Genomic DNA, 13,356 nt, shown 5'->3' with positions numbered 1-13,356 from the left:
ACAAAGACACTGTGTGTGTGTTGCTTCTACCTGGCCACATGGGTTTGTTAGTATAATGGGAAGACATAAGGGATAGAACTAAAGGGTTATGTTGGAAGTGTAATATATGAGCATACACTGAAAGGCTGCCTGGCTTCTTTCTCAAGCGAAGGTCAAGCAACCACTTAGGAGGGGCAAAAGGGAATGGGAGAGGCATAAGAAACACTAAAAGCCAAAGAAAAGCCTGGCCTTGGCCAGAACACAACCTCACTCCTTATGCCTCCCATGGGATACAAAAGAGGTGGGATGAAGATCCCAGACTCACGACCTTCCAAAACAGAACATGACCATAAGTTGTAAGGGGTGTAGTAGGGGTGTGCACTGCAGGTATATTTGGGTCTACTAAGGGGTGGGGGGAGAATGGGCAGCAGGAACACAACGAAGGCTCTGAGGAGTCAGAGCTGGGAAGGGGGACACGGGGTAAATGCTCTGCCGTGTCAGAGCTGCAAAACAGACTCTGCCAGTGTGTAGAACTATGCATATGCGTGCTTGGAATTAACCTGAATAAGTATAGCATTGCCTGCACTTCAGATTTATGGTCTTCTGCCTTCTGTCTGAATGACAAGAACCAGAGGAGGAGGGCAAAAGAAAAGTCCTCCAACAGCCACAGAGATCAATTATATGAAGTTGAAGAAATTTGGACCCTGTTTCTAGATAGCTCAAATAATGCCATGCTTCCATTCAACCTTACTCCTCTGCTTTTTCACTCACTCCCAGTTCCCTGCCTCCCTCTATTCATGTATGTCTTCTCTTATTGTATTACTGTTACTCACACCCTAACATGTTATGTCTATGTAGCGTTGCCTGGGTTTGTTGTGTCTGGTCTTGCAACTTTGACAAGTTGTAAAATTGTGTAATTGCATAATTTTATTGGAGATCCTATGAAGCATGCCATATTTGGAAACACACACAGCTGTATATCATTTACCTTTTTGAATCTTTCATTGTCTACTTCTTTAAAAAAATCAGCCTCACACACACAAGATTTGACCCCAGTCATTTCTTGGTTCTCTGGACAACAAATTTTAACAATTTTTAGAATAAAATTACTTGGTTCCCAACATCTTGAAAAAACCCTTTCTACCCACTATGGCCATGCCTCCCTTCTCCGTCCTTATCTGAGACATTATCTCTCCCCCTTCCATTCTCCTCCCTGTCTCCTCTCCTCCTGGCTCTGCTCACAATCCAGCCTTCCCCTGTAGACGTGGATATGGCACAAGATAACATGTCTGATTTGGGTCAATAAGACAGACACCTTCCTGTTCAAAAGCAGAGCTAAACTTTAATCGTGTTTAATGGGCAGGTGCTGGTGTTGGGGATTGGGCAGGGACAGGTGCTTGTTTAGTTACAGAAGAAGAACTTCACATCATTGAGTGCTATGTCATCCCCATGACCCTGGGATTCCTCCACCTTCGTCTGGATCCCACAAATGGCCCCAGAGCTGCAGCGATTGTTCCATGGGCCAAAATCACCCCAGGAATGTGAGGTGCCCATCAGCCCAGTCCCATCTAAGCATTTGAACTGGATGTTGTTGGCCGCCGTGTCATCGCCCAATCCCTGGGACGGTTCCACTCTCAGTGAGAAGGAGATCAGGTTGCTCTTGGGGCACCAGTGGACACCAGTCCAATGACCCCACCTGCCAGAGAAGAAAATAATTACCTGAGACTTATTCAGGATCTGCTACCCACCACGAGGCGCCAGTCATCCTAGCTACTGTGCGCCAAGCCCGGTGTTCATAGGACACACAGCAGTGACCTGAAAACAGGCCTGGAAGGACCTGAGGTATTTTGGTTTCTTTTTCTTGGGTAGTGTTTTTTCTTGCTTGTATTTAACCTTCGAAATCTCAGAAGTGTCAAGCCTGGTCTTCCCTGGTTTTGCTGGAGGACTCACGAGATGAGCCTTGAGTGAGAATTTGGGGAAATGTGTGTAGAACTTATCAGGTCTGGTTGATATTACTGAGTTATGATGATATGTTACTATGAAAAACTGCTGTATCATAACTGTCTCTGTATGTGGATCCACCACTGCTGAGAGGACACGCACCAAATATTCTCCAAACTGAAGACAACAGGGAGGCACTTTATGTTAATGATGATGCTTTGACCATGCCAAAGTTATGCAAAAGAGTAACTGCATTCCAATGCAAAAAATACTTCCTCCTCTGTCTGAGGAGAGGGGTTTTTTTGAGCAGTGGAAAGTTACCAAACACAGAACGAAAAAATCAGCAAGTGACCAGGACTCAGGAGGTATTTAAAGATGAGGAAAGAGTCAGACAGCAAGAGGAAGGAATGGGCAGGAGAGAGCAAGATCAGAGAAGCTAGGGAAGGGAACACCCATACTGGATGATTTCTCTTTCATGAACACCCTGCAAGAGGCAGCGGATACCCTGCCTGCCAGCCTTCCTGGACACAGATGGCCCACCAGCATAGATTCATAGATTTCACAGATGTCCCAAAGGACGGGTGAGCTGGTAAGTGAGGGACATTGCAGTTAGAATGTTTATTGGTTTTTATGATCTGCACAATCTTCAACTTAATATGCTTAAGTAAAAGAACAGTTGTGTTAGACTCTGGACAAAGTGGCTGAGTGTGTGTGTTTTCTTCACAACTACTGTGTGCCTCTGAAGGGAATTAAATGGGGAGATCTGGGAGAGGGTATATTTAAGCAATTGGGATATCTTGGGGGTCAGCACTGGTCCTGGAGGCCAAGGGAAGGTGGCCAAAGCACAGGGGCTCCAGAACAGGTGTCAGGGGTCTATGACTCCATCACTTTTACTGCCTTATAGGTGAGCAACGGGAAGAGGGGATGGAGAGAAGCGAGCTGGGGGGGGTGAGGTGTCTGGGGCAAGAGGCTGAGTGAGGGCAGAGCCTTGGGGGGGAAGAGGCAGAGTGAGGGGACGGGAGCATGGTTCGGGCACCAGTGTTTCCCTCACTTCTAGGGAGCTTCCGGCACTCTCCTGGCGGAGCAGCCCCACTTCCAGGAAGGAGTAGCGGACAGTCAATGCCCAGGAAATGTGCCAGAGAGGCCACAGGAGGAACCAGTACTGCAGTCTGCTGAGCCCCAAGCACATGGGAATCCAGGCACATAGAGTCTTGCCTTCCTCTCACAGCAGTCCAGAGGGTGCCTGAAAGGGGGCACCTGATGGGATCTCTGACACTTTGCGCTGAATCTTATACCCAGACATCCTCTTCCCAAGTTCGCATTAGACAGTAGAAAGAACCTACGAAGCCAAGTTAGCAAGAGTCAGTCTCTGAGCAAAAGTCAGGCCCTGTTACAAAGCAGATGCTTGCTTGCAAATTCACTGTGCAGTACATGCACTTGGCAAAAAACAGACACTTCCCAGAAGTACTAGGCACAGGGTATTCATGTGTGCACATTCCAGAAGATGCAGGTACCCCCCAACATAAAGGTATGGCATAAACACAATACTGAGAGATGGAACAGGAACACGCTAGCCCCAAGTAAAACAAGGATGGGATGCCGGATGAAAGTGTTTTGTTTGAACCAGGAGGTACGAGGGGTAGGGTTGGTAACTAACCACATCAGAAGGGTAATTGGCAACTTATTTATATCAGTGTATGAAAGAGGGGTCACAAAGGGGGTGTCTGTCTGGCTTAGGGGGAAGAGGAAAGTCACGCCACTTACTGAGCCGGTCCGTTGTCATGAGCATACATGTATTAGTGTTCCTGTAGAGCCTATGGGATACTAATACCATGCTTTGTTGACAGTAAAGCTGGCCAAGTGCCTTCACCACTGAAACGAGTCTTTTGGAGTCTTCTTGGGCAGTTTGATCGAGGTCTGCTGTATCAGCTACCTGGCCAGAGCTGGTGCAACTCACAGAGCCAACAACTGACAACAGTGTCAATGGCAAAATCCTACCCATTCCAGTAGGGCCAGGATTTCACCCAAAGAATATGAAAGGATGTAGCGAAAAACTCCTTTCCCCACCCCCCCAATTGCTGCAGCTTTCAGACTGACTCTGGGGTTGGTATCGTTTCACTGGTTCTCTCCAGTCTTTCCCAGCAACTTCCAGGGCACACAAGATCTGAATTGTAACATGAAATGGACAGCTGTGTCCATCATAAAGAAGCAGAAACAGAACAGCCAATGCCCTATTTTAATTTTCCTTTACAGATTATCTCCAAACAGAGGGAATAGTCAGAGAAGAGACCCTGTGCAAATGGCATTGTTCATGATTATTCTCTCTGCACTTGCAGACCAGGAGGGATGAGAGAGAAACCAAAGAGATACTCATGGCCCCACCATGGACTCGATGACGAAGCCGTCAGTGCAGTACAGGCGAATGCCATTCAAAGCAGTGTCATTACGTTTTACCCCAGGGCCTTGGTTAGGCTCCACCTAGGAGAGGGGTACAGGAGATGGTGGCACAGGTACAGATTGGGAGGAGAAGGGTTGGGAGTCCCACCCCCTCAAAAGCCATTAAACCCTCCTGACTTCTTGTTATTAAAATTAAATGCATTTCTTAAAAGAAAGGAAAAATGTTCAGTACTAATCAGCACCAGGAGGCTCCTGACATGTTACAGCTACTGCCCTGGGAAGCTGGGAGGCAACTAAACAAGCTTTCCCATGTATTCCCCTCTATGTTTTCCACCTCCTCAACATCCACTCTGTCAGGCAGAGACCCTGGATCCCAGCTGAGAAGAGTGAGCAGGATGCCACCACCCACAACCCCCACACTAGATTTCCACTCTTGCAGCAACACACAGATTCACAGCAGTTAGAGAGGGGAGACATCCAGGCTGGATTTATATGCAGTGGTGATGGGGCTCCCACTCATTCTCTTACTCCACAGACTAGCAGTTCCTTCTCTGGCAGGGAAACCTGAGGCCTAGTCTACACTAGAATGGTTTTGCTGTTCTAGCCTTACTCGCAATGTCCTCCTTGTGAGCCATAACTGTAGTAGCAAAAAAATACTTTTGCTGGTATAGCTAATTCCAGTTTGGTGAGGAAAATATACTGACCTGGCAGCAGCACTTTTGGCACATCTGCTAGGACTTCTGCCAGCATAGAAATATTTTCAAAAGATTAAAATAAATCACATCCTTAACAGGCATAGCTCTGCTGGCAAAACTTTCTAGTGGAGGCCTCCCTCAGAATGAGTTTCAAGTAAAGCTTCCTTCACTCATTTTATTCCCTTCCTCCTACTCCCCCCCTCCCCTTTCATGCTAACACCTTTCAGATACTTACAGACAGTGGTCACATCCCCACCTCTAATTCACAGCTCACCTGAGCCAGACAGATTTAGCTCTTTTAGTATTGCCTCCTAACTCTGCCCCTACACCCCCTGGCCCTTTCTGCTTTGACAGATGTTTCTGGTTGAACCCAAAGCAAAGTCCCATTAACCCAGCTGTTCAGACAATTGTGTTCTCATCTTTTCTGCCTCAGCTCTGGGGTGACAGATATCCCACACCCTTTAATAAACTCAGTATGCTGATGGCTGACCAGAGTCTTAGGCTACGTCTACACTACAGGATAAATTCGAATTAGCTTAAACCGATTTTATAAAACAGATATTATAAAGTCAATTGTGCGCGTCCACACTAGGCACATTAATTCGGTGGTGTGCATCCATGGTCCGAGGCTAGCGTCGATTTCTGGAGCGGTGCACTGTGGGTAGCTACTGTAAAATAAGGAGGCCAATAACTTCGATTTGCGTCCACACTAACCCTAATCCGATACAGTAATATCGATTTTAGCATTACTCTCATTTTGTAGGAGTACAGAAATCGATTTAAAGAGCCCTTTAAATCGATATAAAGAGCAGTGTAGTGTGGACGGGTGCAGCGTTAAATCGATTTAACGCTGTTAAAATTGGTTTAACAGCGTAGTGTAGACCAGGCCTGAGGAAGAGAGAATTTAAAAAAAATAAAATAAAACCAGAAACAGCCTAGAGTCAAGAGAAGTTCTTGCTGAGAGCCTGGTAATGGGGAGAGGGCAATGTGGGGCTGGGGGCGGTGAGGAAATGGCAGGGAGATGGGAAGAATTTTACCTTCAATGCAAATCCATTGGCGTATCCAGGGGGCAAAAGTCCTTTTTTCCCCCCCATTCACCCCATTGGCCTCCGTCGGGTATAGTGAGGGTGTAGATGTACCTTTGTGCCGCTGCATCTTGGAAGCAGCAGGAGAGGAGCAGACAGAGCCCTGCATGGATGAGGGGCTGCATGGTGCAGTATCAGCTCTGGAGCTACCCACAGAGAAGCTTGTAAGTGACTAACACCCTTAAGCACAAAGGAGATTTATACCCAGGAAAGCTAGGCTGGTTTCCTTGCTGGCCTGGTGCCAAACCCATCTGGGAGTAATCACTTGTTGCCATGTCACTGCACCTAGGCATTGACCCAACCCCCACTCACACACCAAGCGCTCATTATTCCCCAGTGAGACTGTCAGGGGCTGAAGGAAACTGCTGCCAGAGCCCAGGCAAAGTGGGCAAAAGTGGGACTGTGTCCTGAGGGCAGGCTGTGGATTTTAGGGCAGCTGCTGAAGGTTCAGAGGTAAAGAGAAGCTGAGGAGAGGACCTTGAGGCTGTGTTGGACAGAGGGTCCTGGGATTGCACAGGGAAGAGAGAGAGATTGTTTTTTCTTTCATAGCTTTATCTCAGGGTCTCATTTCTGCTCCCTGCAGCTCCCTCACACTGAGTGGTGAGATTTTCCCCCACCCTCCCTGTCCATAAATCTAGGCCCCAGTCAAATGGTAATTTTATCCAGTCCAGGCTGGAACCATGTGGTCCTGGATGAGCAAACACATCTGTTTTACCACTCATTGTTCGGTGCTTTTCACCTACCGGTTGCTATCTTGCCTACACCAGCCTCTGCCCCAGGGTTTGGTGGGGGAGGTGGTCACCATTCAGTCAGGATGTGACACACCCATAGAATAAAGTTAAGACACTTACCCTTGGTTATTCACCTTTATGAGGAAGCAGAAGCCATCTGCAGTCTGTCTCCGGAGAGAAAACAAGGCCAGTTAGACTGTTTCTTCTGAGGTGCCTACTCAGTGCTTAGCCCTTTCTATTTAAATCTGTGCAACAAGCCCACCTGGTTAGGTCAAATCCAGTTTCGACAGAAAAGTTTCTTAACAAGTAAACAAGTCAGCTTCTGGGGAGAGAAGGGCCAACACAGAAAGGCTTCAAGAGCTGGGGTCATTGTTAACAGTTGCATGTGTCAGTTCTGTGGTTGAAGCTTCCAGAAGGCAGGGAGCTTGCTGCTACCATCTGTTGGTGAACAGGAGAAAGAGTGGCCAAGAGCAGCTTCAAAGCTGTTTACCCAAAACTCCAGAGAGACACAAGCCCTACAGCAGGGATAATCAATTATTTTTTGTCAAGTTCCACTAAATTTCTTGGTCAAGGTATAGTCAAGGTCCAGATTCTAGAGAAAATACAAAAATAGTAAAAAATAATGATGATGATAATAATAATAGTAATAAGTAAAAAAGATTTTGTGGTCCATTCAAATGCATCTGGCAGTCTGGATTTGGCCCTTGGGTTGCCTATTGACTGCTCCTGCTTTATAGGGTAAGGAGCTCTCTGCCACCATTGCTTGGTGAACAGGGAAAGTACAGCGACTGAGACCTCATTTGCATAAGTTTTCTTCCCATAAATCCTCCAAGTGACACTTTGTGGAGCCACCAGAACAATACACAAACTCCAGATTGGTGTGGGAGTGGGACTGGGGTGCAGGGAAAAGGAGATGTGCACCTTGCTTATGGCAAGGAGTGTCCTGGAGGGTTCTACAGATCACTGATCCCCTTCATGGAAGAGGTTGCAAAGAGATGTCAGAGGATACTCTGCAACAAGAGATAATGCAGAAGCAACCTTGTGGTGAAAGGCAGCAGTGGACAGGAGCAGGGTTGAATGAACACTGGTAAGGAGACCCCTACCCAGTGCCCATAAAGTTGAAATCACCATAGATGGGTTTTGTGGTGGAGCCTCAGGACCAGACCAGGCAGCACTTCCCTTGGGGGTGGGATGCAAGTTGGCCAAGTGCTGTCCTGGACTCTGGGACTATGCTCCTCATTGACCCCAGCCTGACCTTTGGATCCAAATCCTGGCTTCTGGCTCTGCCAACTGGCCTTGGACTCAGGAGCTCAGGGTCAGAACCTGTTCCTGGCTACCTGCTCCAACCACTAAGCATGACCACCCACATTCTGGTCTCTGACAGCAGCAGAAGAAAAGCCAGCTCAGCTTCATGGAGCTAAGGGGAGGAGACCACGAGAGACATTTGGCTGGTGCTGGGATATGGCAGAAACCAGAGAAGAAAAACCTGGGATGTTTCAAAGGGAGAGGAACTAAAGAGCTAGTCAAAGCCCATGAAGGACTCAACAATGGTGCTGTCAGCACAGTGCAGGTGAATGCCATTCAGAGCTATGTTCTTGTGTTCTGCCCCACTGCCTTGGAAGGGCTCCACATGGGAGAGTGGCATCAAAGAAACAGTGAGCCAGGGAGGGATTGCAAGAGGAAGGGGGCTGGGAAAAACTCCTCTAGCACAGTAACCCATATTCTGGACTTGTGGGGGGGGGGGGAAAATGACACTTTAACACACTTCCCTTTATCAAATCAAAATTAAGTGAATATTTTAAAAAAAGAAGGAAATTGCCCCAAAGGAGGCTCCTTCCACATGGGCCACACCACTGCCCAGGCAAACTGGGAGCTGGCTAATCATCTAACCCAAATAGCAGCCTGAATGTTTCCCACTCTATTGCTGTCTTGGCCTTACACACTGGACTCTAGATCCCAGTTATTAAAAGAAGAGGCTGCCCCGCTCCCCTCCACACTTGCCCCTCATTGGATTTCCAGTGGGGGAAGCAACATATAGAACCACCAGAACCAGAATGGGGAGATTTCCAAGACAGATTTAAACATCCTGGGGGAAGGGGTTCCCAGCTCTTCCCTAAGGGAGAGACTCCAAAGTCTAAGAGATCCCTAATAAACAGACTGAGCTTCAAGCATAACAGCCTTCCTTCATTTCATTCCCTTCCTCCTAGTTTTACCCCTAAACTCCTCCCCTCAGCCCCCAGGTCCTAACCCTCTTCAGATCTTTACAGACAGTGCTCACATGCTCTCCACTTGGTCACTGCTCACCAAAGCCAGACAGATGTAGCTTTTCCAGATCTTGTCTACACAAAGAAAGGGCTGGAGATCGGGCTGAGGTGTGATAGCTAGCCTTCACAGTGACTGTTTCCCTAGTAGCAATGTGGTATAAGTGCTCAATTTTGTTTTAACTAGCCAAGGTGGAGCCTGTGGGGAGCTTGGGGCAGCCCCTGAAAAGTTAACTGAGAAACTGGTACCCTGCACCTACATTAGTAAAGAGGTCACCTTTAGGGTCAGGTTAGCTAATGCCTCCCAACCTAACCTCCATTTCTCTTTTGTTGTTGACACCTAGAATCTTTCCCCATTATTCAGCTACTGCAGTCCTAGAGCCTTTCTGCTTCAATAGATGTTCCTCTTCATGCACAAAGAGAGTCCCTTGCACCCAGCAGTGTAGACAATTTTTTTTGTCATTGGCTCTTATCAGCCCCAGTTCTGGGGCAACCTGCTTTCCCTCTTGTAGTAAACAAAAGGGACCATGCATTGAGGGTTAGCTGGAGGGGTCAGGAAGGAAGGAATCAAAAACCTAGACACACCATGGCATGAAGCAAGGTCCTGAGTGTGAGACTGGGTGATTTGCTCTGTGGGGAAATGATGGAGAGAAGAGGGGGTAATGTTACCATCAGAGAGAATCCAAGTCTCTGGAGCCCAATTTCTGAGCTCCCCACTCATCCCACATCCTCCACTGGGCATGGTTAGGGTGGAGACAGTGTTCTGTCTTGTTGGAGGAAGCAGGAGATGAACCAGCTGAGGATGGCACTGGCACAGGGCTGCATGGTAGTTCCTCTCACTGCAAAGGAAGAGAAGCTGAATGACTAGCAGCCCTAGGCACCAGGGGAACATATACCCAGGTAAGTTGGGGTTCGTTTCACTGGCCTGGAGTCAACCACATGTTGGAGCAATTGCTCGTTGCCACATCCCTGCACCCAGTACTGACTGGGTACTCATTGGCCTGACCACCCCTTGCACACAAAGGGCTCACTACTCTCCAGTGATCACTCCAGAGAGGGAAGGAGGTGGAGGACCCTCTGCTCAGTGCAGAGGCAGAGTGGAGAAAGGGGGCCCATAGCACAGGCTGTGGATTTCAGTGATTGATCCTTGAGGTACAGAGGGGCAGAGGAGAGGATTTCAGAACTGGCAGGAGAGGGATGCATAAAGGTGCTGTTTTTATAACTCGATAGCCTTCTCTCTAGGGCCCCACTCTGCTCCCTCCCACCTCCTTTCAGGATGTGTGGGCTCCTGCCCAATAGTACAGCTCTTAGACCGCAGCTGGTGTGTGCAATGCTGGCTGAGCAAACTATGACAGAATATACTGCTGGGTTCACACCCTTTGTAATAATGATCATAAAAGATACCTCACAAAGCACGCCTTGTAAATACTCATAATTTGCGTATCGGCAATATCTTGGCAAAATGCCCATAGCAGCATGGTGAAAATGTAAACATAAGCTGAGGTCATGACTAAAAGTATGTTTTCGAGAGAAGTCGGGAGTGGCCAAACCTGTTGCTCAGAGACAGAGGGCAAGTCGATGCCTCAGCCACGTGTAAACAAGGCTGATGGGCCATTACCGTCTCAGTGCCCATTCTTTAGCCGAAAAGGGGGCAGGTGCAAAAATCTACATCTTAGCTGTGAAACAGCATGGAGTGTCCTTCCATACAGACAGCCTATCACCTTGCTCCCAGCTGGAAATGCTTCTCAAAAGGGGCCCGGGACTATAAAAACAAGGGGCAGAGACCTCCTCTCTCTCTTTGTCACTTGCATTCTCAGCACCTGAAAAGACAAAAGAAGCAGCCATTGGCCTCTGGTGGAGGGTTCCTGACCTAAAGAGTTTTGTTGGAAATTCTGGACAAGCTGTATACTGGAATCTGAAAAAAACACTGCAGGAGATTCCAGTGTTTGGTCAGAAAGCGCTGAAAGCATGTGGTGAGAAACCTTTGCTTTGAAACTAACATAGTGTAACTTCAGCACCCTTGCGGCCAAGATGGAGTCTGCTCTGCAGGCAGCTTTGGCCAAGAAAGAGCGTGCGCGGGAACGCAGCAGGGAAAGTCCCTTCCACCCCTGGGGCACCTGGTCCAGCCCCTGGGAGTGAACACACACACACACACACACACACACACACACACACATCAGATGAGTACAGTGAATATAGGAAAGGGAAATATTTATTTACATTGGGATGAAAGGAGAAAAACAACGGGGAAAGATAGGGGAAGTGGTAAAACAGGGTTGCATTCAACACAAGGTCCCACAGGCCCAGTGGTACCACAGTCAGAAAGGGCAGACACCAAGAAGAGTTCAGGAGTCCTGGGCAAAGTTCCAGTCCAGGGGTGAGTCTTGGGTGCTCCTGGTTGTCTACGATGCCAGTAAACTTCCCCCAACAAACCCCTCTTCTGCTGCTCTCTGCAAAGCCACACAGAGTGACAACCTCCTCACTTAACTAGCTACAGCTTCCCTCCTTGTTCCCAATGCAAAGTGACATGCTCCAGTACTCTCAGCCCCATGCAGCTCTGGGCAGCAGTGATACTAGGTCTAGCTCTGGTCTGTCCTTGGGCGATTTCTGCCTGGCACAGTGCTCCTCCTAGCTTCTGTTCTGGGGTGTCCCCGATCAGCTGCTCTGTCCCTCCCAGCTTTCAGGCAGGTTCTTGGCTGCTTCACTCTGTGAGGGCCTGCTTGCTGCAGCCCTTCTCTCTGGAGGTCCAGACACACATCCTGTTGCTCTCCCCTCCCTCTGCTCTCCCTGCCCCCAACAGGACTCCCTTCTTCTGGAACAATCAGCACTTCTCCCCCTCCGCTGTCAGGAAAAAGATTTAAAGAGACCATGCTCTCTAAACCCCAAAGGGGTTACAATAGTTTGTTAAATTAGCCACTAGTAAGCATTTTATCTTTATTTTTCTTGAAACCATTCTGACTTTTATGCCTCAGTACTTGCACTCACTTAAAATCTCTCTCTTTGTAGCTAATAAGTTTGTTTTTTTATTTTATCCAATCCAGTGGTTTTAAGCTGAAGTGTCTGGATAACTATTTAACATAATAAACTGGCATATTATTCCTTTAAGAAATAGCACACTTAATATATTTGTACTGTTGAGGAGAGGGCTGGGCAGTCCAGGACAGACATTTCTGGGGGAAGGTCGGGGACTGCAGGTGTGTTGGGGTCCCCCTGCATCATTACAAAGGTTGCTAAAAGCCAAGGTGTTGCTGGCTGGCTGCGGCACCCACAGACCTACCTGGGAGTGACTCACATGCTGCAGGCTTTGTGAGCAGTCCAGATTGGAGGCTACAGCAGCAAGGCATTGTAAAGGGCACCCCAGATTACAGGGCCGGGGAGACACAGTTACTCATTAGTCTGAATTGTGCCCCAGTATGTCACAAAAACACCTGCTTCTCCATCCATTGTTCCATGGTCCTTGCTTGTGGAAACATCTGTCCTGTTGGCCTGGCATCTGCTTACGGGAAGCAAGGGGCATGTTGTGGTTAGAGAGCACTCAGCAATGATGGGAGCCCTTTTTAAAAATTGGTATCACATTAGCTATCCTCTGGTTATTTGGTAAAGAAGCTGATTTAAATGATGTTACAAACCACAGTTAGTAGTTTTGCAATTTCACATTTGAGTTCCTTCAGAACTCTTGGGTGAAGCTCATCTGGTTCTGGTGACTTATTACTGTTTAGTTTATCAATTTGTCCCAAAACCTCCTCTAATGAACCTCAGTCTGCTCCCTGCTCTCAGTTTCAGTGCCCAACCCCATCCCTGTCCTGCAGCAACAATTTCAGGGAAAGATCTGCCCAGGCCCCTGCAGCTCTGGGATGGAGTATGGATAGTGAGGGTGGAATAGCTGGAGATTTTATCTGTGAAACACTAGCCAGTCTTTATTAAACATATACAAATTGCCTATAACTTGGGTAACTTGGGGTGGATTTTCCTGGGAATTGCAAAAGGCAAATCCCTGCCACAAAGTCCCTGCTCCCAAGCATGGGGGGGCTCAAGTGCTACTCAAAGAAAAGGTCACCTAGATTTTTTTTAACATGGGCCAAACAATCTTTTCCCTAGCCTTATTCTTGGAAATGGTTGAACCATTTTGGCTGAGATTTTCCAACAGAATTCAGGTTGAGGCAAACACTTAGCACAGAAAATTTCAGCCCAGACAGTTACAGTTTAGCAAAGTTATAAGAATTTGAAAAGAGGATCTTATACTGGGACGTGTTGGGCAATCAGTAAT

General features: G+C 47.7%; 2 protein-coding genes across 2 annotated transcripts in view; one reads left to right on the top strand and one right to left on the bottom strand.

Moving 5' to 3' along the window:
• The window catches only part of AASDHPPT (aminoadipate-semialdehyde dehydrogenase-phosphopantetheinyl transferase), a 1,013,205-nt gene that overhangs the window by 802,998 nt on the left and 196,851 nt on the right, over window positions 1-13,356 (top strand). The gene's annotated exons all lie outside the window — the stretch shown is intronic.
• On the bottom strand, window positions 1,381-6,222 carry LOC127037054 (vitelline membrane outer layer protein 1-like). The gene is given in 4 exon segments (XM_050928505.1): window positions 1,381-1,675; window positions 4,280-4,398; window positions 6,050-6,078; window positions 6,081-6,222. Coding segments are annotated over 4 exon segments (585 nt in total).

Source organism: Gopherus flavomarginatus, chromosome 1, assembly GCF_025201925.1.
Source record: "Gopherus flavomarginatus isolate rGopFla2 chromosome 1, rGopFla2.mat.asm, whole genome shotgun sequence".
Classification (NCBI taxonomy): domain Eukaryota; kingdom Metazoa; phylum Chordata; order Testudines; family Testudinidae; genus Gopherus; species Gopherus flavomarginatus.
The sequence above is the reverse complement of the archived record's forward strand: the minus strand, read 5'-3'. Positions and strand labels throughout refer to the sequence as shown.